The following is a 23,207-nucleotide window of genomic DNA, read 5'->3' as shown; positions in this document are numbered from 1 at the left end:
TATGCTGACTCAGTGTGCGACCTTAGTCATTATAACCCAATGAAACCTCAAGAACATGTTCAGAATAAATTCGTACGTTTCATACACTCTAATTATGAGCGTACCGCAAGTATTACCCCAATGAAAACATGCCTCAACATACCCAGCCTATCGCTTGGGCGTAAAATTTCACGTTCAACCGTGTTTCACAAGTTGTTTTACACACTAAGAACAGTTTACACCCTTTGGCTTGCCCCTTCTGCCACACAAAAATAATCGTCATCTGCCTTGACGCGTTTCCTTTCTTTATCGCTGCGAGCCCTGAACTTTCCAGTAACGAACGGCACGCGCATTATCAGCATAGAACAGTTTACACCCTTTGGAGTGCCCCTTCTGATAACGCGCGTGCCATTCGTCACTGGAAAGTACCGGGCTTGCAGCGATAAAGAAAGGAAACGCATCAAGGCAGATGACGATTATTTTTGTGTGGCAGAAGGGGCAAGCCAAAGGGTGTAAACTGTTCTTAGAGTGTACTGTCCAGCACTATAAAGTGATGTTATTCCTATACCAGACTTGTACACATTAGATACTTTATGGCTCTCTTTGACCACTTCTGGCCCTTGCGCCGAAAGACAGTAACAATCAATCAATCAATCAATCAATCAATCAATCAATCAATCAATCAATCAATCTTCGCCGCATTACATCTCTCTACGTTGTGATCGTGTATATAAGGTAAGCATTGACGCATTTATTACTAAGTCATCCTTTGAGTCATTTCTGCCTCACACTTCGCAAGATTGGAGCGACTTTTCAGCCGATATTGTAACCATCCATAACAAAGAACGTGTTCATGATGCGTTGGATAATATTGTATTAGCAGGAACATTGCGAATGTACTCCCCGTCAAAAAATGGTAGTAATTTGTACAATTGGACTAACTGCGTTTATGTGTTCGAGGCATTGGCAAACATCGTATTAGCAGGAACTTGGTAAATCACCTGCTAGTCATGCTTTGATACATATTTTTTATTTTTATGTATTATATATATATATATATATTTGTGTGTGTGTGTGTGTGTGTGTGTGTGTGCGTGTGTGTGTGTTACTTACACTGTACCCACTCCTCTCTTTAATGCGCCCTGAGGGTAACTGAAGAACAATAAATAATAAATAAGGACGGCGTGTGCGTTCAGTTCCGTTAAAGTTGTCTTTTGACCACGTGGCGTCTTTGAGTCGCATCTTGGCAACTTTTTAGGATCACCTACACCGCGATGGCACAGCACACGATATCGAGTACAGAATCGCGCTTTTGTGGCATACAGCAATATTACGTAAAACGAAATACGCTTCCACAATAATTCGTTGTCAACGCTTTTAGCCTTTCGTAATAATAACGACCTACGCAGAACCATTCAGACAAAATTCACGCAAGTTACCAAAGCAACTAACGGGGTTGTGCAAGAATAGCAAATTTCGTTGCGCAGTCTGTGGAGTTATCGAACACTGAACATTTTTACAGAGCCGCTGTTTCATTAAGTGATTTTCCGTCTGAAGAAATGAAGTGAGCCCTTGACAAAGTAACACTCCTTAAAGCTCCCACGTGTACCATGTACGCGCCGTGCTATAGCTCTAGTTTTGCGTCGGGGAAGGCGCGGTCATCTTTTAGAGCGATAGCTCTTCTACTTCAGATACAAACCCAGAAAACGCCTGGTTCCGTAAATCCGACCTCCAGGCTCAGCCAAGGTCAAACCGGGACTTAGCATGCCACTATTGGCAGGCTGCTGCGTACGCCACGTGGGCTCCCATATACCGAAAGCGATGTGGACAAAGTGCGCGGTCACGTGGGCCTCGTCTTGAAAGCAGTCTGCGATGCGTACAAAGTGCGCCGTGTGCTGGTAGCTTCGTATGCGCTGTGCTTTCGACGCTTAGTTCGCGTTGAAGCGAGACGCAGCACGAAAGTCAATTCGCTCGCTGCTGCTGCCGCACCCTACAGCGCATGCGTGTTGTCTCGTGGTGCAATTTCAGGTGCAGTAGTTGCTCACGGCGCCGAGCAGCGTCTGTGCCCTTTCCCAAAGCAAGCAAACCCGTGCTATAGCTCGACAAACTTGGTTTACCCGCGTTCAACCACGATAACATTTTTCTGACAGGCCATCTCCGTGACCTATGTGGCGCCTAAGGAGATTCCCACATCAGCCGCTTGTGGTCGTAGGCAATGATGCAGTCATGATGATGGTGACAGTCTGATAGCGTCCCCTTTGAAGAGAGGCGGCGGCTAATAGTCACCGGACTTGCTTCAGCTAATCAGGCTTTACGACGCCTCTGGGAGTCAAGAATTGTGCGTACATCTATTTCATGTTCTTTCTGTTCATCAAAACCTCATTGCTGTTATTCGTTAGTACGTATTCCTGTAACTCCAGCGCCACCACTCCCATGCTTTTGCAGTGGAGCCGATACTGTGACTCGAAAACTGTAAATGCGCGTTCTCACTGTGTCCGCAAAAAAACACGTTTTCCCCCTTTTCACAGAGTTCACATTTAGTGGAAACTTGAAGCATGCTAGCTGCCATGTTTGGTGAAAATTGGAAATGTGTGTTTAATGGCGGCTAAATAAAAACGGCTAAATTGTTGTGTTCTGCTTCGATTTTCAGAAGCGTTATATATAACGCTTCTGAAAAACTTCTGAAAAACTTTGTAAGCGTTTGATATATCAAACGCTTACAAAGTTTTTCTGCTTCCCTATAGTAGAATCACATGTGATAACTGTTTTATATTTGGAAAGAACAGGGGCCATGTTACGGGCGACCAGTAAAGAAAATTTCAACTGCGTCGGTTAACTACAGCCTTAGCAGAAAATTACTTATACAGGCGCTCCAAAGAACTACAAGCATATTTTACGAACCGCGATACAGGCTTGCTCAAGCTATGTACCGAAATATGTTTACATGCAAGAAAATTGACATTTCAAGTAAATATTTCAAGGCAAGGTTTAAAAATATTCGTGTTTACTATAGGAGGACGTTACTAAAGACATGTTGTCAGCCACGGATACGCGGAACAAGTCATGCAATTTTCCTTGGCACTTTCTTTAGTTGCTAGACTATAGGGGAGACTAAACAGTCAACAGTTCACCTCTAGTCTGATGTTTACTGAACTACTTACGGTGAGGAAATTATAGAGTGCTCTAGGAAACGTCCGGTTGCGTAGTATTTAAATTCGTGTCCACTACGCAACTGTTTCTTACGCGCCATTAGGAAATTGTGCGAAATATGAAAACACCCACGGGACGTTGGCGCGCCTCGATCGCGGTTCTGTGGAACGTGTCACGCATGAATAAGGCTGAGCCTAGCGCGCTGCCAATAAAAGAGTGACAGAGCCGCGGCTCAAACGTTGACTCCGAAATTCGCACCAGTAATTGATTCCGGTCGTACTGCCGAAAGCGACGTACATTTTAGCTTATGAATTTCTCGCAGGCTAGTCATCAAATATACGGTTCGGATGCTTGTTTTGTGCTTGTTTTATATTTAAACTAATGCTGTTCTGCACGTTGTATGCGTCACTCCAAAGAATGTACGCACTTTTCGCTTCACTTTGCTGAGTGCTTGAAGCCTGGTTCACCTCCGCCGCGGGTCGGCCCGATATTGCACAAGCTCTGAGGTTGTCTTGAAGAAGACAAGTCCACTTGTCGAAACGTTGGCTCCTGCATTCACCTTGCTCATGTTTTGCTCTATCGTCTTGAATTTCCATCTCCCGCATTCCCCGTGTTTTCCCTGGATCGTCATAGTCTTGTCGTTTTGCTGCTGTCGTCACGCACACGTGCGCTCGCGTCACGCACACAGCTATCATCTTTGCACAAACGCTTTGGTCGAACGCTTTGCGGAATCCTGAACAATGCTGGCTAGCAAACTTCCTGCAAAATGCGTCGCATGTTGTTTCTGACGGTGCGTGAGAAATGTGCAGTTTTCATACGTAGGCGTTTTTGGCGAGTAGTGCAGCAAAGTCTGTTTTTCCCCTGACGCCTTATATCTGCAAAATAAATGCGTGATTGGTCAACATATTTAATCGTTATAGCAGGGTAAGTATAGATTGTTGGTAGCGTTAGAAAAGAAACAGTCGCAGTTTAGCCCAATAGGCGAAGCATCGACTGCGACAGCAAATTAGTAGACAGCTATACGAAGTAAGGATCGTAGCTAGTTTTATCTGCCATTAAAATTCTAAACATTCGCTCTCTAACAAAATTAAAAGAAAGCACGGTGTCACACGCGCACAAGCAAACATGAACTCGTCTTACTCAATCACCGCGGAAACTCGCTGTCAAAATGCTGCAGCGAGGAAATGCGGCAGCAGCAGCGAGCGAATTGACCTTTGTGCTGCGTCTCGTTTCAACGTGAACTAAGCGGTAAGAACACAGTGCACACGAAGCTATCGGCCCTCGATGCGCCTACACATTGTCCCTACCGCATATCATTTTCAAGATAGGGCCCGCGCGACGGCGACGACAGCAGAAATGCGCCTGGAGTTTCCATATAGATGCTATCGCAATAAAAGGAAAATAGAAAGGAAGATAATAAATAAAAGCTGGGGTGTGGCAAAAAAGTGGTTGTGACGGCCTTTCGGCTCATTTTATACAATGTATTTGCAAAATAAATGCATAATTGGTCATGCCAACGCATGTAATTATTATAATAGTACAATAGTAAATGAATGGTAGCGATGGGCAGATATGAATAAGTTAGCTAAACAAGTAAGCAAAAGCGAAGTACCAGCCCAGCCAAAGAACGCTTACCCTTAGCTTAGCGGCTGCGATGTTGCGCTGCTAACCACGAGGTAACGGGATCAAATCCCGGCCACGGCGGCCGCATTTCGATGGGCGCGAAATGCAGAAACGCCCGTGTCCCGTGCCTTGGAGACACGTCAGAGATCCCCTGGTGGTCGAAATTAATCCGCCCTCCCCGACTACGGTGTGCCTCAATCAAATTGTGGTTCTGGCACGTTATACTCCAGAATTCAATTCAATAAATCCTTACGCATTAGACGACAATTCTCAGAATTTCGTCAGCAATTTTTCCACTAAAGAATTGAAATGAGTACTTGCCAAGTAACAGTCCTGAGTACTGTCACGTGTACCATGTCCGTGTTGAGCTACATTTGCGGACAACTTTCTGTGGCAATGAAGGGAAAGCTACGAGGGCGGAGCTTCTGCTCGTGTCTCACTGGACCAAGTAGTCCGGCAGCGTTTGACAGAGCTTTCGGTCTCTTGGAACAGATAAAGAATCGGCTTGGTTTCTTTGTGTGATTATTTCCCTTGTGCAAAAACGCGAAAAAGAAAAGAAAAAAGCAGAAATTAAGTCAGATTTAACACTCCCTGGTCGATTCTACTTTTTTCTTTTATTTTCTGCTGCAGATGAGTGGTGTGTCCCGGCAAATTCTGCCACACCCCAAACATCCAGTACTATATGATGTAGGAATGTGACCGAAACAGCGATATCCCCCCGCAACCCCTCCACACCACACCGGAGCAGTAGGAGACCAAGCTCACCAAACTCAACCTGGGGGATTGAGTGGTGCAGGTTGAGACTGGAGCGTAAAGTTTATTAAAACAGCTCTCCAATGTATCACCTAAAGGCAGCGTTTAATGATATAGGCCTCGTCAAGAAGCACGCTTTGCCTGTTTTCTATTGCCGGACCTCGTTGGCATTGTCGCACTGCCGTGTATAGACTTGCGAACAAAGTGAAAATCACGAGCGCACTTCATTTTTCGGAAGTTAGCATGCATTCCAAAACCTCCGAAGTTTCTCAGCATAAATAGAGAGCTCGCAAAGAAGTCCGAGACGATCACGGGTTCAAATGGGTGAACGAATACACCGGGTTTTCTTGCCTACTGCCAACACCTCAGTTACATATGATCTGTCTGTTAATATGATAGGCATGCGTAGAACATGGAGCCCTCGTGTGCTGCGGGCTGTTTGTTTCTGTGCCTGATTAGGTCTCGCATTCTATCTGCAGAGTGGCTCGGAACAGGATTAGCACGAAAGTGTGCGCAGAAACATAGAGTAACATATGGACACGGCCACGCACGCAAGGTGCCCTTTTTTTTTCTCGGTTTCTTAGCGTTGATGCAAGCAGCACTGACAGCTGCAGCCTGGCATAGAAAATGCATCGAAAGCTCGCGGAAAATAAAACAAGTTTTACGACTTCGCGGAGGCGCTCTCGCACAAGGCGCGTTTGCAGGCCCGCTCCTCGCTGACGAATAGAACGTGTCGGAGACAGGTATTTAGACCATATTGTGCGGCGAACACGCGTAACTTGCATGTCTTGTATTTTCTTTTTTTCTTTCTCCTTGCGCTCTACGTCGGCGGCCATTACAAACCGAAAGCTGGTTCACGACCACCGGGAAAGAAAGAAAAAAGAATGACAACAAGAAGTTTGAAAAAAAAAATAGACGAGGACCTTCAAGTTTAACTCTCTTGTGTCCGTACCGCACCTCGAACGACACGAGCGCGCGCTGGACGAAGTTGAATGCGGCATCGTACGTTTACCGGCTGCGAAAGCCCTCGACAAAGGACATGGGCCGGGCCGCCCTTCTTGCTTTCTTTCTTTTCTTTTTTTTTTGTCGTCTAGCTGTACGTGTGCGGCGATGTGTAGTTTTCGATCACCACAACGCCGTGACATCGCACTTACCGAACAGTGGAATTTGATATGCGGCACACTGAGGGTTCCTAAACCATGCGAGAAGGAAAGCCACAATGCTGATTTTACCTCGACTGTGGGTGAGGCTCCTTCCCAGAGCAGCTCTGGGCTCATTGGTCGCTCTTTCCTGCGTCGCTCTGATTGGTCAACTGAGCCCGATCATATCGTACCACTCGCAGAACCTCGCCATCTACGTGAATCGAGGTTCTCAATCAGCCGGCATTGAGAGCCGCCGTCGGATTGCCACCAAGCGTGCATACCAAGATGCCGGGCCCGTGGAGTTGCCTCTTGCTTTGTTTCCTCAAGTAAATACGGAAGGCGACATCCTACGACGTGAATTGAATAACGTTGCCGCGAAGACAGAAAAGCAATCGAGAGTAGCAAGCGCACAAGCCGGTGTTTCGGAAAACTCGACGGAACGGCATGTACTCGGCTCACTCAGTAAGGTACCTGCATTGAAAACTCCCCACCTCGACTATGCAAACGTGATGCTTAGACATCCAGGTATCAGGAAGCTTCCTCCGATAACCAGCCTACAACGCGTTTCAAAGCCATTGGCCAAAGTTGACATTAGACGAAACTCGAGCATCGTCCAGAGAAACCACACTTCAGTCAAGGCAAAGGTCGTGCCAGACAGAGTTGCGGAAGCAAGAGGCAACAAACCAGGTGCCAACGAAACGGTGCTGCCCAAGATTCCAGACAGTTACGTCATTGTCGATCCAGCTAAGAAAAAGCTAATCCTCTTGCTCGCCTACTTCCGGTCGGGTTCGTCCTTCCTCGGAGGGCTTTTGTCATCGGCTAGCAACATGACCTTCTTCAGTTACGAACCGCTCAGCCTTTTGAGCACTGCCGAGCGCCTGGACCCTCAGAAGGCTCCGCGCGGTCTGGAAATCCTCGCAAACCACCTGACGTGCCAGTTCCCGCGCATGTCCGACTATCTGGCGGTGGCCCCCAAGCGCTGGAACCACTACGCTCCGAACTCGTTTCTCATGAGGCTGTGCGGTCGCAAGGTCAAGGTGTGTCTCAACCCAGAGTTCATGGCGGACGTGTGCCGACGCTCGCCTGTGCAGGTTGCCAAGGTGACCCGGCTCAGCGTTGTCCAAGTGCTGCAGTGGTTGCGGTTGAATGCTCCTCTAAGAGGAAGCCTGAAAGTCGTGTACCTTGTTCGCGATCCGCGTGGAATGATCTCTTCCAGGAACTTCATGTCCTGGTGCAGAAGGTCCGCCGTTTGCAGTAAGGCCACGAACCTCTGCAGGGAAATGGAGGAAGACCTGGACGCTTTCGAAGAGCTCAGAGAACTTCTGCCGGAAGCGGCGGTGCGCGTGCGTTACGAGGACATTGCGAAGCGGCCCATCAACGAGTCGATGGCTCTCTTTCGCGCTCTCGGCTTGGAGTTCTCGGCTGGCGTGACTGAGTTTCTCAGAACTCACACGGTGGTGAACGACACCAAAGTTCTTCGGAACCCTTACTCGACGGTGAGACGATCCAGTGCCGCCGCGTTCATGTGGACCAAGAAGCTCAACTGGGATCGCGTGAAGGAGATTCAGACCGCGTGCGCTCCAATCTTGACGCGACTCGGCTACAAAGTGTTCCGGAACCAGGAAGAGCTCAAGAACGTGTCGCTTAGTTAACGGCTCTGGCTCAACACATGAATGTAAGGCGACTGCGACTAGGTCACGAAAATAGCCTCGCATTGGGGCCAGCTGTGGTTCCCCTTTAACGTTTTTATCGGGCGTTACGACCACGTGCCTATACGTTAATTCTCTGACAAATATAAGCAGAAGGTGTGTGAACCGCTTGTATACAATGCGTGGTCGCTCGCGGAGCAGGTGCGGCACGCAATCATGAATGAACTCAACTCTCACGCTGTCAAGCAGTCGGCTCCGCTTGCAAGACCAGACCACGTGGTCTGTGTCGCTTACTCGGCTGCACTTGGCGCAACATAAACAGCACGCCTAACCTTAAACGCCCATGGTGTAGTGTTACAATTTCGTTCCAACGCTATAAAAGAAGGTGGTTTCTGTGCGGTCAAGATTGTTTTTTTTTTTAAATCTTAATATCTGTTAAGCAGGCTTCTTTTACCTGGAAGCCAGAAAACCTGGTCTTTGTCACTACTTGTGTGCCCTTAATCATGTGCACGAGTTTATTTCGCCTGTAAATTACATTCAACTTAACATTAGTACATTTCTTTTGTGCATCATGCACTTGTGCGTTTCGTGTTGACCAGAAAGCCGGATCGGTAGCAGTTTGCCGGGCGTGTCACGAACGAAGATTGTGCCTCTGAGCATGTTTCACAAATCGAAAAAAGAATGGCACAAGAGCGACCACGAAATGATTAGATGACATCCTTCATAGAAAAAAGACACGGTGTTGTATCAAAACTGAAGGCACAGTCTCATGGAGTGTATGGAACTGTATACAAAATTTCTTGTCATTTATCGTAGGTAAAGAGAAAGTCCCCACAAAAGCGACTAACGAAGCGTCAACTCAAAGTTTGAACCCTGCTACCTGCAAGCTTGTGTCTTCCGAAGAATAAGAAAGATAAAGAGTACATGAAAGGAAACAAAAAGTACGAGAAACTGCATAAGGGTAACGAAAACTTCCTGACTTGCACACAGTCAAGCAAGTCTGCCTGCTGCTTCAGTATAGCGAAAACCAGCGAAGCTTTAGTTGCACGAACAACCACATAGTGTCTGCTTGAAAGGTCCAATAAAACGGCTTTCCGAGCACAGTTATAACACTGCGCATCCATGTGAGGTCTCGCTACAGAAGGCGCTCAGAAATACGCACAGCACATGTTCAGTGCCTGCACGACAATTACAATGTGGGCAAGACGTCTAGCTCGTCTGCTGTGGGACAACAATGACGGTGTTCAAGCCACCAGATAGGCGACATACGTTAAGCTTTATCTACAGTTACGTCACGCAGAATGACAATCACTCGCCTAATGCGGTGTGCTTATTAACTTCTCAGATAATTATCTGACTCAAGTCCTACGGAACAAATACACGGCGACAATGCGCACAAGCTCAATCGAGAAAAAACGTCAATTATTTTCTTTTTATCTTTAAAACACAAGCGTCCCTTTGTCGTGCCTATAACTGCTATGCTCTCCACTGAGAGTGGCGGTATTAAAAATAAAGTAATAAATAATTGATCGACGCAGCTCCCAGAAAAGGGGTTGTTTTAAAGCCAAATCGCTTCGCCAATGCCTTGTTAAAGTAACAGTGTGAACGCGGGTAAGCTATAAACCATAAGCGGTGAATATTTGCGCCCAAGTGTACTGCTCACATCATTAGGAACATCTCATCGTATACATAAATTGTTAGGTGGTGTGAATTTTGGGAGCGTACCAGTGTGCGCTTGTAGCTTGTCTTGCAGTTCCCGTTTTTCAAGTCGAGTTCTCAGACTTCAATTACAGTGCAGTGTCACGCTATGCTTCCTAATGTGCTGATGCCTTACAAAACCTCATTAGTTTACCAGGACTCGCAAAATTTCACTAGGAAGAAGTTCTGGACTATGGAAAAACATTAACTTCCGCCACTCGAGAAGGCAGTGCTACACGTTCAGTACATGCTTGTTACATATCTCGTGGAGTGAATTGTGTTCTCATGAATCATAACGGGGGAGTTAATCAAATTTAGTACCGAAATATTTTAACATTTATAACTTGAACATTCTGTGACGTACGATGTGAAAAGTCTAGTTTCTTTAGTTCATCCCCATACGGGCAACATACGAATATCAGCGACTTGACACAAGACACGAGACACTGCTGTTTACTTACCTAGTAGCTGGAGCAATAGCACTGAAAAACCGTGCGCTGCAAGCATTCCACCATATAATTGCCAAATCACCTCGTCCCCTTATTCTGAAATTTTCATAACGAGCTTTCATTCTTACAAAGCAAGCCTTGTCTTGACGTACCAAGAGTCTATATCTGTGACGTAGCTATAGACCGAACACCCGATAGTGCTCATTTATTCCCAACGCAGGTATTATTACTATTTGTTCGATTACCGTTCTGTTAAAGGCGATCTCAAAAGACGCACAAGTGCGTCTTTCCACACGTTTCGCCTGACGCAACGAAAATGGAGGAAATCAGGCTATAACAGTAAATAAGGTGTCAGCGTAGAGTATCGTGTCACCACTGCTGCCGCCCTTTGTTCCACACACTATCCGAGCTCTTAAAACGGGTCTCTCGGTTTTACACAGTGCTTTTGGCCGAAGTTCGGCCATCTTGCATATGGCAGGTAGGCATGCAGGAAGGCTGGTTTATGAAACTTATGATTTCCTTTTTGGGGTGCAAGTCCGACCTCCACCTGCTCGTGGTGCTCCCTGCCACCCTGCTCATTTTCTGGACGCAGAGGCGAGGTTTTCTCGCACCAGACTTGGCCAGCGGTGCAACGGAGGCGGCAAAAGTGGGCCTGTGGGGCTGCCAACCCCCTGGCCCGAAATGGGTTGGCCCGAAATCGACAAATGAAATGACAAAAGAAAGCGGCCGCCGAGCGGTGGCCGCACCAATCCCGGAGGCTGAGGGAGCGACGCAGGGGCGTGTGATGCGCACGAGACAGAGAGGCCGTCCTCTTGCAGACCCTGTTGAACCGATATCCGACTTAAACAGATGTGCAACTTGTTGCCGAACTTTCCAAACCAAGAGGGGGCTGCTGCAGCACTGCAGACTCTCCAAACACCCAGCCCCAAACACTAACACGGACTCAAATACACCGAACACGGACTCAGAACCATCGTCCACCCAAAAACATCAGCTGGATGGGAGGACTCAGAAAGCCCAAGAAACACACAGTGGTCAACACTCGTGTGAAAACTCAAATATTAATGCAGATCTTCCAACTCTACTAACTCGGGGACTAGTTCCTCGTGTACCGGACAGCAATAATCCGGATGTGGAGGCTGGCATGGCCACCCAAACGACCCAAACAATGACCCAAACAATGCAATCCAAGCGAACCATTAGTATGCACGCCACGAAAACTTTCCAAGACAAACCTCAGTTCACTGCTTCTGCAGTAGAGGGATCAGAAGGCACCGAACCCATACAGGGAAGGGAAACTCCCAGTTCTTCTAGCAAGAGTACCCCTGATTGTGACAACTCAGATTCTGAATTTCCTATCGCACCACCCGGGGGCGCTTTCAATACCCGTGGTGTAAGGGAAGAGCGAAGGAGTTCCGGAATTCATGTCACACAGGGAGAAATTGCCAAGGAGACTGGCCGGCTGGCATCCGCCCCACGAGCAGGGGAGGCTTCACTGGGGGTTGGGCCCGACCCATCCAGTGGCCTCCTGCAGTCAGTCTCGTGCGGCGTGGGCGCTAAGCTGAAGGACCGGCAGCAGATCCGTCTGAGACCTGGTCAGATGTCTACAGGATGGAGGCCGAGAGTTAGGTTTTCTGACTCTTCGGACAGTGGGAGCGACACTCTGATCGCGAACCCCGCTCAGTCTGGGGAGATGGCTGTTCGGACTGCCATCTCAGTAGCACCACCTGACGGGGGGGGCCAGGGGATCTCTAGTGTTGCCATGACGGCCGGTACTGTTGACGACAGGACTGGCAACCCACGAGCTGGGCCAACACCCGCCCCGGCTGACGTGGTAGCGTCTGAATCGCTAGGAGATCTTAGCGATGAGGGGTACACTTGTCCGGAGTGTTCACGGCACTTCTCTTCTAAGACGGGCCTAGGCCTTCATAGACGCCACAAGCACTTTGATGCATTTAATGATGAAATAGTTACATCCCTGCAGAGTCAAACCACGGTGGTCGAAGGAGGAAGACTCCCTCATGGCTCATAAGGAAGCTCAACTAACAAAACAGAACGTTCGTAACATCAACGAAGCACTACACAAACATTTTAAAGATCGTACGTTTGATTCGATCAAGTCTCATAGGAGGAAACCAGAGTATAAGGCATTGGTAAGACAGTTTTTAGAACAAATAGATATAAGTGAGGTGAATCCGATCTTGAATGAACAAGATCCATCAGTGACGGATCAACATAGGGATAATGGTTGCTTGGATACCGTCGACTCTTTGGGTCATAATATAGACTGGTTTACCGAAACAGTTGAGGAGCTTAGAGCTCTCACTGTTAAACAACCGCCGCGCTCATTTCAAGCTCCCAGGTTATGGGAAATCATCAAACGCTTCGTTGATGGGCAACAAATACATACAGACATAAATAACTACATAAGAGATACCTTCTTCGACAATAGACCAAACAGACACACAACAAATAGGAAAACCCTGGATCCAGGTATTAGTCATAGGAAACAGAGACGCCGGATATACGCACAAACCCAAGAAAGGTTTAAGAAGCAGCAAAGCCGCTGCGCCCGCGAAACTCTGGACGGCATTCCGGAAACCAAAGTGGATAATATAGATCAGTTCCTAGATACATGGCGAAACACGATGGAGAGGACAACTCCCACCGATGTCCAGCCAGGGGTACCTCAAAATAGTGCTGATGTAATCAATCCGTTGGGAATTATAACTGCACAGGAAATAAAGGCCGCCATGCCACCTACTAATACAGCTTCTGGCCCAGACGGCCTATCAGCTAAAAGGCTCCGCCAGGTGCCTTCCACGGTCTTACGCGTTCTGATGAACTTGTTGATGTGCCTCAAACGGCTTCCAGTATGCCTAAGAGGTGCTAGAACAATTTTTATTCCTAAGAAACCTGAAGCTTCTTTGCCGGGAGATTTCCGGCCCATCACTATATCCCCAATTCTTCTTAGACTGCTCCACAAAGTTTACGCTAATAGAATAGTCCGCAAGGTGAACTTTGACCACCGTCAGCGTGCCTTCATCCCGGTAGATGGCTGCGCAGAGAATATCCTCCTTTTATCCACCGCAATAGACGAGGCCTTACGTCGACAACGGCCACTCTACATGGCCTCGGTAGATGTGGCAAAAGCGTTCGACTCCGTTTCATTCGACGCCATAGTTCATAGCCTTCAACTGAAAGGCTTCTGCACCGAATTTACCGACTACATTAAAGACTTCTACGATACGGCAACAACTGTTCTCAGCTATGAAAATCGCAACTTACTGATCCATCCCGCTAGCGGTGTCCGCCAAGGCGACCCGCTCTCACCCTTACTCTTCAACATGGTGATCGACGAATGGCTGCAAACGCCCACTTGTGGAACAGCATTCCAAAGTGACGAGCTTTCACTGGATTGTATGGCATTCGCCGATGACCTCATTATCATGACCTCAACTCCCAAAGGCCTTCAATTACGTCTAAATATGTTGCAACAATTCCTTTCCAGCAAAGGGTTGATGATCAATGCACAGAAAAGTTTTACTCTGAGCCTGCAGCCATCCGCCCGGGACAAGAAGACGAAAATTCTCACCGATCAGGTTTTCCACATTGGCTCCGAACAAATAACTGCCTCCTCAACCACTTCTACATGGAAATACCTTGGCGTGTCCTTTGGGGCCACTGGTCGAAGCGCCCTACCCGTCCACAAAGAAGTTCTCGAGATGCTGCAACGCGTCTCCAAAGCGGCTCTCAAGCCCCAGCAAAGACTTGTTATCTTAAGGCAATATTTACTTCCTAGACTCTATCACCGGCTGGTGCTAGGTCCTGTTACTACTAAGCTACTTCTAAAAATAGATTCATCTGTTCGGGCAGCCACACGACGATGGCTTGCCCTACCACATGATGCCCCACTAGGCCTCTTTTACGCAGGCATTTCTCACGGCGGACTTGGAATCCCATGTCTGCGGACATTAATTCCTGGTCTTAGACTCCGTCGCTATTCCTCACTAGCAGACTCCTCCTCAGTAACTTGTAGGGCTGCCTTCCCCATGAGACTCATAAGGACATCCATAAAACAAGCTACACAACTTTGTCAGTACAAGAACACAAACATAACTACATCTAAACAGAACAAGAAATTTTGGTACTCCAGCTACTATAACAATGCCGATGGGCACGCTCTGAAGGGTGTGGCCGACGCTCCGGGTTCTTGCGACTGGATACGTGAAGGAACAACTTTCCTGAAGGGCAAAGAGTTTATTGACCTTTTGAAAATCCGGTCAAACTCGTTAGCAAACTTAACCCGTACGAAAAGAGGCCGGGATGTCGACAAGCAATGCCGCGCCGGTTGTAATTCCTCCGAAAGCCTAGGCCACATCCTACAGGGGTGCCATAGAACACATCACACAAGAATAACCAGACATGACAATATTGTATCATATGCAGGCAAACGACTGGGGGAGGTAGGGTGGAATGTCAAGGTGGAGCCAAGGTTCAAAACTGGCCAGGGTGTAAAGATACCGGATCTGGTTCTCAGAAGGGAGGGCCAGTCGGTGGTTCTAGACGCCCAGGTCGTGGGAACCAGGATCCCCCTGTCGGATGCTCATGCTGCTAAATGTTCAAAATATAATGACCCTTCCCTACTAGAACAGGTGTCTGCAGTGGCGGGGCAGCCTCCCATAGTTTCTTCAATTACAATGAATTTCAGGGGGGTATGGGCCAAAGAAAGTTTTAAATCACTAATTGATCTAGGTCTTACCCGTAATGACATAAAGGTAATGACCATCCGGTGTCTGCAGGGGGGGCTTCGGTGTTTTCGGGCGCACCAACGTATGACCACTGTCTTTGACGGGCGAAGTTAGCGTTCAGGCGTCGTTTCCTCTCCTCTACTTAAGCTGTTAACAGCATGGGTAGTACTGCCCTTATCCAGTACTCAGCTCTTGTGATGGTATCTGTCGGCTAGATTGTGCCCCGTTGCCAGTCACTGGATCCCTTTCTCAGGGCTGGCCTTACGTCTTAGCCGACAAGCCGTCACAAGATTGAAAAAAAAAAGTCTGTCACATCTGAAGCGTGACACTGCTAGCGTCACGGTAACGAGCGCTTGCATTGTGCACTCATCTTTTTCGTCTTCCAATTCACACGAGCGTTTACAGAGCAGACGCTGGCGCATATTTCAAATGAAAAATAAACTTTATTGAAACAACGTTACAGGATGAAACAGTCGTTTAACATTCCCCTTGCACGAGGGTCGGACCAAAAGATGAAATAAAAAGCAGTATCATGATCTTACAACAGAAGGCAACGTTCTGGTACTGTGCGTATTTTTTTTTCTTCTCCTAGCATTCAAGCGTTTAAAGCAGACACCGCAGCTGCAAACAGGAACAAATAAGTTAAGAAACGTCCAAGACGAGTTCCATTACCGGCTAGTGTGCGTTCTTTTGGTCTTGCTTATCTATTCGCATCTGCGGGCATGTTAACCTCAAAGCTCCATCTAGCAAGCAAGACGCTCTCCAAGCACGTCTATACCCAGTGCGATGACATCAACCGGAAAACAAAGAGTGTTGTGCGTGTATGTTACAAGTGCGAAACACAGAACATGAGTGAATACACACGCAGTGATCTCCGAGATTTTAGCATAGGAGGTGTTGCTGCGATAACCTTGCGAAATTTTGCTGACACATTTCGTTTGAAGCGATATTAGCGGTACTTGCGGTGTCCTTGCATTCGATCACCTTCACCTGTGTTAATGAACCAGTGACAGCCTCTCGACTAGTAATTCCCGTTTTCGCACGTTTAACCTTGCTCACGCAAACGATCTCATTGAGATTCACACACACAGCAAATGGAGACATCTAGCGGCCTGTCATACGTGCGAAGGTGACAGCTGCACATGCGTTCATCTGTTTACAAATACATCTTAAGCTGTGCGCCACTATTCGAAAGCAACGACTTCTGTCTAGTCTTGCGTTACTCCACCATACGTATGTTTCCTTCTTTCTTTCTTTAATTTCCCGCATAGCATATTCCCTGCCATACTCTCCCCCTTCCTTTTTTTTTCACTTGAGAATTCGCCGCAGTTGGGACCACAACAAACAAGGCAACATTCGCCAGAGTAATGAACGTAGGCAAGGTTTGCACACTGCACACTACATCTGTTACACGATCATGTCATACAGAGACGTGACCATCACTGTGGCAAGCGTGCATTGGCCACACCTGCGATGAAATTATCTTGACCTTGACCGTGTTGTTAAACGAGCTCGCAGTCAAAGAGACAAAGCGTAACGGAGTGCTTAACGAACCGTCTGGGACATGAGTAGGCGAAGCAGAGGGCGAAAACTACGCTTCATTTTCCGCAGCTTCGGCACTACTGATATGCCACTAATATAGGAATGGCAAAAATCGGCTACATTTGGTGTTTGTATACTCACTCACAAGGCAACAACTGTACTAGCTCCAACAAGATGCTTTAAGTAAAGGCCTACAGACGAATACTGCAACGCAACTCTTTATCTGCGATCTTTCCATTATCTTATAACCATCCAATTGTCCCAATTCCCTTCCTGTTTTTTCAGTTTCCTTCCTTTTGTTCTTGTTGAGCCTATGGCAACACCTAATGTCAAACGAGGCTTCCATTTTTTCTACCTTCTTTGCCTTATAAACTTTGTCCTCATTTGGCGTAGTTAGTTAAGAAATAAAACTGACACATGAGTACCATACGACACAAGCAAAGCAAGGGCGATATCTAGACATCTACGCATGATATCTACTATATGTATTTCGGTTACTCTTTAAACCTGTCTCATAACAGAGCGCGGAAATTATTCTTTTGGACGAGTCACATGAAGACCGAAAGTGCTGCGAAAACAGTATCTCAAGTTATACTCCTCGCATTCCTTTGGATTACGCATATTTCACTATAAACTCCAATAACTTTTTGCAGCTTCATCCTGCCAGCAGCGCGTCACTTGCCAGCTATGCACTGCCAGGGCAAACGCACCGCGCAACGTGCTCAGTAGGTGCTACAGGCCATGCAACACGTAGCCCACAAACTGTACAGTAGAGACGGTAAAACAGCGAACGCTTTGCCTCGTGGTAATATCATACAAGAGGTTGCAGTCACTGTGTAAGCGCCTGCAGAGGGATCACATCTGCGTTCCTGTTTTTCTTCCGTGCTCCTTTTTTTTCAACGCCTTTCCTGGAATAGCTGCAGGAGACCAGTGGTTCACTTCTGGGAGTGCCCCGAGCCCTCGACTACGTGGTTTTATAGGAAAAATCTCCGGGTGCAAGATACGTGGGAAAACGGGTACACTGATAGTTTTCAGGAGGGGATACGTTTCTCGGCGGAGGTTAGCGGCGTCGTGCGGGCGCTGTAGCCTTTTGCTGCAAAATCGGGCGTCCTCCGTATGTTGTAACCGCATGGAAGGAAGTAATTCTAGGTAGCTGGTCTCCGTCGACCTCTACGATTCCCCAACCCCTTGACGTTTAGTAGACCAACGGAGAACCCCCGTTATAATAGAGCCTTATCATAATCACTGGCCGCCCCGAAGCATTGTTTCTGCGTCAACAGGTCTCCCGCTGGCCGCTTGATCTTTCTTGCACCGGAGCAGCCGAGGATTTGGCCGGGTCCGCACTCTCATCTGGACCAGGCCAGTAACGCTGGTATTAGCAGCGGTGCGCAGAGAAGCGTCGACGCCAGTGCCGCGCTGGGTCTCACGGGGGCGGCGGCACTGTAGCGGGACACCTGGCTGCTGGGCGTCGGCTTGAGCGTGTAGACAGCCGTGCGCGGGTACCAGGTGGTGATGGAGACCACGGATTTCTTGGGGCGCCGCGTGCTCGTGCCGGCGGGGCCCGAACCTGCCGTGGGCGCGGAGGAGGAGACGATGGGACTCGGCGAGCCCTCGTTGCTCGACAGCGGCAGGGCTCGAGCCCGGGGGCACTTGTAGGATAACCTGCGCACGACGTGTAAAAGAACGAGTGACTCTTTGCGACTCTACCACGATGACTTAGCTTCAAAAGGCGCACGTACATAAATGCGCACTGAAATAGATAGATAGATAGATAGATAGATAGATAGATAGATAGATAGATAGATAGATAGATAGATAGATAGATAGATAGATAGATAGATAGATAGATAGATAGATAGATAGATAGATAGATAGATAGATAGATAGATAGATAGATAGATAGATAGATAGATAGATAGATAGATAGATAGATAGATAGATAGATAGATAGATAGATAGATAGATAGATAGATAGATAGATAGATAGATAGATAGATAGATAGATAGATAGATAGATAGATAGATAGATAGATAGATAGATAGATAGATAGATAGATAGATAGATAGATAGATAGATAGATAGATAGATAGATAGATAGATAGATAGATAGATAGATATTACGGACATCAGTCCCTTTTCGCGATACCAAAAGTTTCATCTTCATCTTACTTTTTTCCCAGTATGTGCTCTAAAATAGTTAGAAAGGGAATTAGTGAAAATTTCGTAAATGTTCGAGTGTGTATTTTTTTTCTTGTTGCAGCTAATGGTCCGCCTCTCCTAACAATCTAAGTCAATAAACAGTTTTCTGCTATATGCCACATACTTTTAAAATTTTTGTTAAAGCTAACAATAAAAAAAGACGGCATAAGAGTGACTTCAGTACAAGCCTAGCGCAACTCATGTGGCGAGCATAGAGCAAAGGCTGAAGTCTATGAGTGTTGAGTGCTAAGAGAACAGAACAACGCTCCTGTACATTCTCTCTAACGGTGCAAAGACAGGTACGACACAGGGAGCACGACACCGACAAAACCGCTACACCAACTACAGATGGCGCTTGTGTGTGCCGAGTTCTCTGTGAGGTGCCTGCTTTTCGCGCCGTTAAAGCGAATGTGTACAGTAAACCGGGCCAGATTTCCGCAACAACACTCGCTTTTGAGGTAATGTCCCGTCAGCTTTTCCTGTGCTGCCGTGGATGGCGGTCATACCTCCATATCTACGGCTCCGTATCCGCGACGTCTCCGACATATGCATCGGGCTCATCTCGTCTGCGAGCTCAACAGCCATTGCCAGTATCTGCAGACAAGAGCGCTTTTGAGAGAGGTGGGGTGATTCCAACTGTGTTTGACAGATCGATTGGGAGAGTGCGAGCTCTGCCCAATGTACAAGTATAACCACAACACTTAACATGAGCATGCCTTAAGCACATGGCTTTTTCTGTGTGCAATGGTGGAGTTTCTGTGGTTAAGGTGCCCTTCTGACTTAGTGTGTCTTCCTTCTAAGGCATTCGATGTTTTCTCCTCATAGCCAGTGTTTGGTAAATCTAAGCCATTTTATTTATCTGCCTTGATTGCTCCGGCAAGTTCGACGTTGCCCGTACTGGCCCATTCACATCAAGCTGGACACCTCTGCTTTAATAACGCAAAGATCCCACTTCCACTGTCTACAGCTGTTGACGACTACGCCATCTGTACTTCATTACTTCATCTGTACTTCCCATTGCAGCTTTGTACTTTGGGACACCGTCGTCTGTATATTTTGCATGCTGCAACAATGAACCTCCAATGTAATAATAAAATTGATTGACTGGTTTATTGATTGATTGATTGATTGATTGATTGATTGATTGATTGATTGATTGATTGATTGATTGATTGATTGATTGATTGATTGATTGATTGATTGATTGATTGATTGATTGATTGATTGTCTAGGTCAGACAGTAGACGCCGCAAGCAATGAGTGCTGTAAAGCTGACTGAGTAGAAAAGTTACGCTGATGTTCGTAGCCCGGTTTCATTTATCTGAATATATTTAAGCCTGCAATTTAATTGTGGTCAGGTGCAAATCTCTACCCTTTTACCGTATATATACGTACTGGCGTTTTCACAAATAACTAATATTATCTTCAGAATATGTGCAGGTGCGAACTAAGATATCTGGGGCGCTTCGCGAGAAACTCCTGTTTGGTTCAACGGCGTTTAAGCCAGTTGCACGCTGAAAACATCCAAGTATTTAGCTTCAAAACATAGGAACTGAGGTTTCCAAGAAAGCTAAATACTCATTTTATACTCTTTAGTACAAGGGTAAAGGCATTCACTGGCAAGACCTACACGCACTAAAGAGCGTGATATCTCAATGTTTGATATTCTCTCTGTTTCTTACCTTCTGATGCAAAACCTGCGAATCAGGCATCTAACTCTTTCACCTTGTCAAGTTTTCTTACGAAGGGATAACAACGGTTATTACATACGAGGCCCGCAACATTGAGTTGCATGCTATATTATGGCCACTCTTTCAGAAACAAAACCAGGTATGAGAAACTGCTTAATAATAATATTTGAGGTTTTACGTGCCAAAACCACTTTCTGATTATGAGGCACGCCGTAGTGGAGGACTCCGGAAATTTTGACCACCTGGGGTTCTTTAACGTGCACCTAAATCTAAGCACACGGGTGTTTTCGCATTTCGCCCCCATCGAAATGCGGCCGCCGTGGCCGGGATTCGATTCCGCGACCTCGTGCTCAGCAGCCCAACACCATAGCCACTGAGCAACCACGGCGGGTGGGAAACTGCTTCATTCTAATAAAATGTCTGTTGAGGGGAATTCGGAAATTGAGATTTACACGTACTTCCTTTCTCCCTACAAAAATAAAGGTGCCCTGTCAATATGCTCAATTACGCACTTTAAAGAAGTGACATCGTCAACATACCGCATTGTCCCTGATGCAATTCAAGTGCCTCCGCCATTTCCTTCCCTCTCGCAGGCGCCCTAGTCGATCACGTGAAATTTTCTTTTCCCCAATACATGCAATACAATCAATTTTGACGAGCACGAATCGCAAGCTTTCTGCCATGGTTGCGTAAAATTAAATGACTAAATTGTAGGGCTTAACGTTCCGAAACTGGAGAATGGGGTATAAGAGGGACGCCTTAACAAAAATAATTATTTATGACGCTCGGTTGCTTTTAAAATTGCCTAAATTATTATGTTTCTTTGGTGTTCGGTACCCGCGTCACATATGCGTTATGGATTAATCATTGAGCCACTATGGTGCCTGAACTTGTCCAAAGCCGCTCGCGTTGAACGACAGCCGCGTCCAGGTGTGAACTTTCAGTGAAGTGCAGCCAGCAAAGGGAGCAGCTGTGATCTTACACCGTCAATAAATAGCATCATGCGCGTCGTAGCGAGCACACAAAGAAACGTTTTGCTCGCAGCATATAAAAAAAAATTCTCGCTTACGAGTAGTAAGACTTCCCGCAGCGGTCGATGAGGAAAGCCATGGAGTGGTCCATGATGGTCCTCGCCCGGTTTCCGCACAACCTCAGCAGGGGCTCGCTGACGCAGCTCTTGAACTGGCTGTACGAGCTGCGTTCGAAGTGCACGGCGACGGGAGAGTGTGGGCAAAATTGAGCGGCCATCTCGCGCGCGCACTCGTGCGTTTCAAAAACGTCACTCGTACGTATGGACGCGTTAGAATCGCAACGCTTAGAATCGAGTCGAATGCGAATATTCGAGAGCCAAGACGTTCGCGTGTCGAATCGAATGTCGAATCAGTTCTCGTTCCCAAACAAAGTGAACTACAAAAGTTGAATCCGTTTGGCCAAAGGGAGGCTCATTTACGTCATTTGCGTTATCAGCTGTAGAGCTTGGGATGAGAAAAAAAAATGAAAGGGGATCCTATCTGGTTCACTAAGACAATAACAGTAAAAACCAAAGGAATACCACGTCACCGAATGCGGCACATAGAGCTTTGTGTTCACTGAAGACGCTAAATGAAATAGTGAAACACACACATCGTTTTCAAGGGATAGGAACATGAAGAAAGGGGTTAAATAATAAACTATTTTGCCTATGTAAAGACAACAAACTTGTAATCTATCTAAAGGCAAGCAAGCCTTGTTAGACGACTGGAAAGTATTAAAAATAAGTTGACTGCTCTATGCGTTTGCTCAAGAACTGGTGCCTCTGTGCCCCAACCCTATAGCCTCTCGATTGGCACGATAATTCGGAACAGTTGTTACTTACGCCAATCTTTCTCGCTGTAGTCTCCAACAAGTATTGTTATCTCTTATATTTGAAACGAACCGAGTAATACATTTCGAATCTTGACTTCTAGAATCGAATACGAATAGGATATCAAGAAATATTCGATTCATATTCAAAATTTCGAATATACAAACATACAAGTCCAATTTAGCACGTCGACAATGTGCCTTCTTGCACCAGACACGCTCTAGTTAACGAAATGTGATACAAATTTCTTGGCTTTCCTTGGTACTTTAACGCCATGAAAGAAGAGTAATACGTCAACTGCCCTAACCTTCTCTCACTATACTGCTGGAACATGAATCGAGAAATACAGATCTATCTAGAAGACAGCACAGAACTTACATATGCTACCTGAACTGTTAAATAAGTTGACAAAAAGCGTTGTTGTTAGGTTCTTTAGCCAAATAAGGTTTTTTCGGGAACTTCTAATGTGAATGAAATTTCATGACAAAGAGACCCGCCATCGATGGTTAATGTTCAATTAATGAATGGCCCTGTGGCTTCGGATTTAAATGATGTCATTCGCATTTCCATCTGCTTTGACGCCCTGGTCAGCCTCAGTGGGTAGAAGTAATACTTGGAAAGTCAGTAACGCCGCAATTAAACCATGGGCTAAAATAATATTGTTTTTTTCAAGCGCGGGACTTTCAGTATAGAGAACGAGCATGTATTTCTCTCGAAAACCATCGTGTTACACTTAC

The 23,207-nt window shown here is 46.6% G+C and overlaps 2 protein-coding genes across 2 annotated transcripts in view; one reads left to right on the top strand and one right to left on the bottom strand.

Moving 5' to 3' along the window:
* The first annotated feature begins 7,156 nt into the window (after nucleotides 1-7,156).
* Nucleotides 7,157-8,299, top strand: LOC135912347 (carbohydrate sulfotransferase 1-like). Its single transcript, XM_065444772.2, has one exon. It carries the CDS (start codon nucleotides 7,157-7,159, stop codon nucleotides 8,297-8,299), a length of 1,143 nt encoding a protein of 380 aa, XP_065300844.2.
* Nucleotides 8,300-15,617: 7,318 nt separating this feature from the next.
* Nucleotides 15,618-23,207, bottom strand: part of LOC135912348 (uncharacterized) — a 56,894-nt gene continuing 49,304 nt past the window's right edge. Inside the window, exons 5-6 of the mRNA XM_065444773.2 lie at nucleotides 21,697-21,822; nucleotides 15,618-18,398 (exon numbers count right to left, since the gene is read on the bottom strand). Of these exons, the coding sequence (XP_065300845.2) occupies nucleotides 18,083-18,398; nucleotides 21,697-21,822 (442 nt within the window). The 3' untranslated portion in view covers nucleotides 15,618-18,082. The remainder of the gene's footprint in view (nucleotides 18,399-21,696; nucleotides 21,823-23,207) is intronic.

Source organism: Dermacentor albipictus, chromosome 6 (genome assembly GCF_038994185.2).
Source record: "Dermacentor albipictus isolate Rhodes 1998 colony chromosome 6, USDA_Dalb.pri_finalv2, whole genome shotgun sequence".
Taxonomy (NCBI): Eukaryota; Metazoa; Arthropoda; class Arachnida; order Ixodida; family Ixodidae; genus Dermacentor; species Dermacentor albipictus.
This window is presented reverse-complemented; position numbering and strand designations above follow the sequence as displayed.

What these genes read in the sequence shown, in the direction of transcription:
- LOC135912347 (XM_065444772.2), top strand. Translation starts at nt 7,157, where the DNA reads ATGCTTAGACATCCAGGTATCAGGAAGCTTCCTCCGATAACCAGCCTA.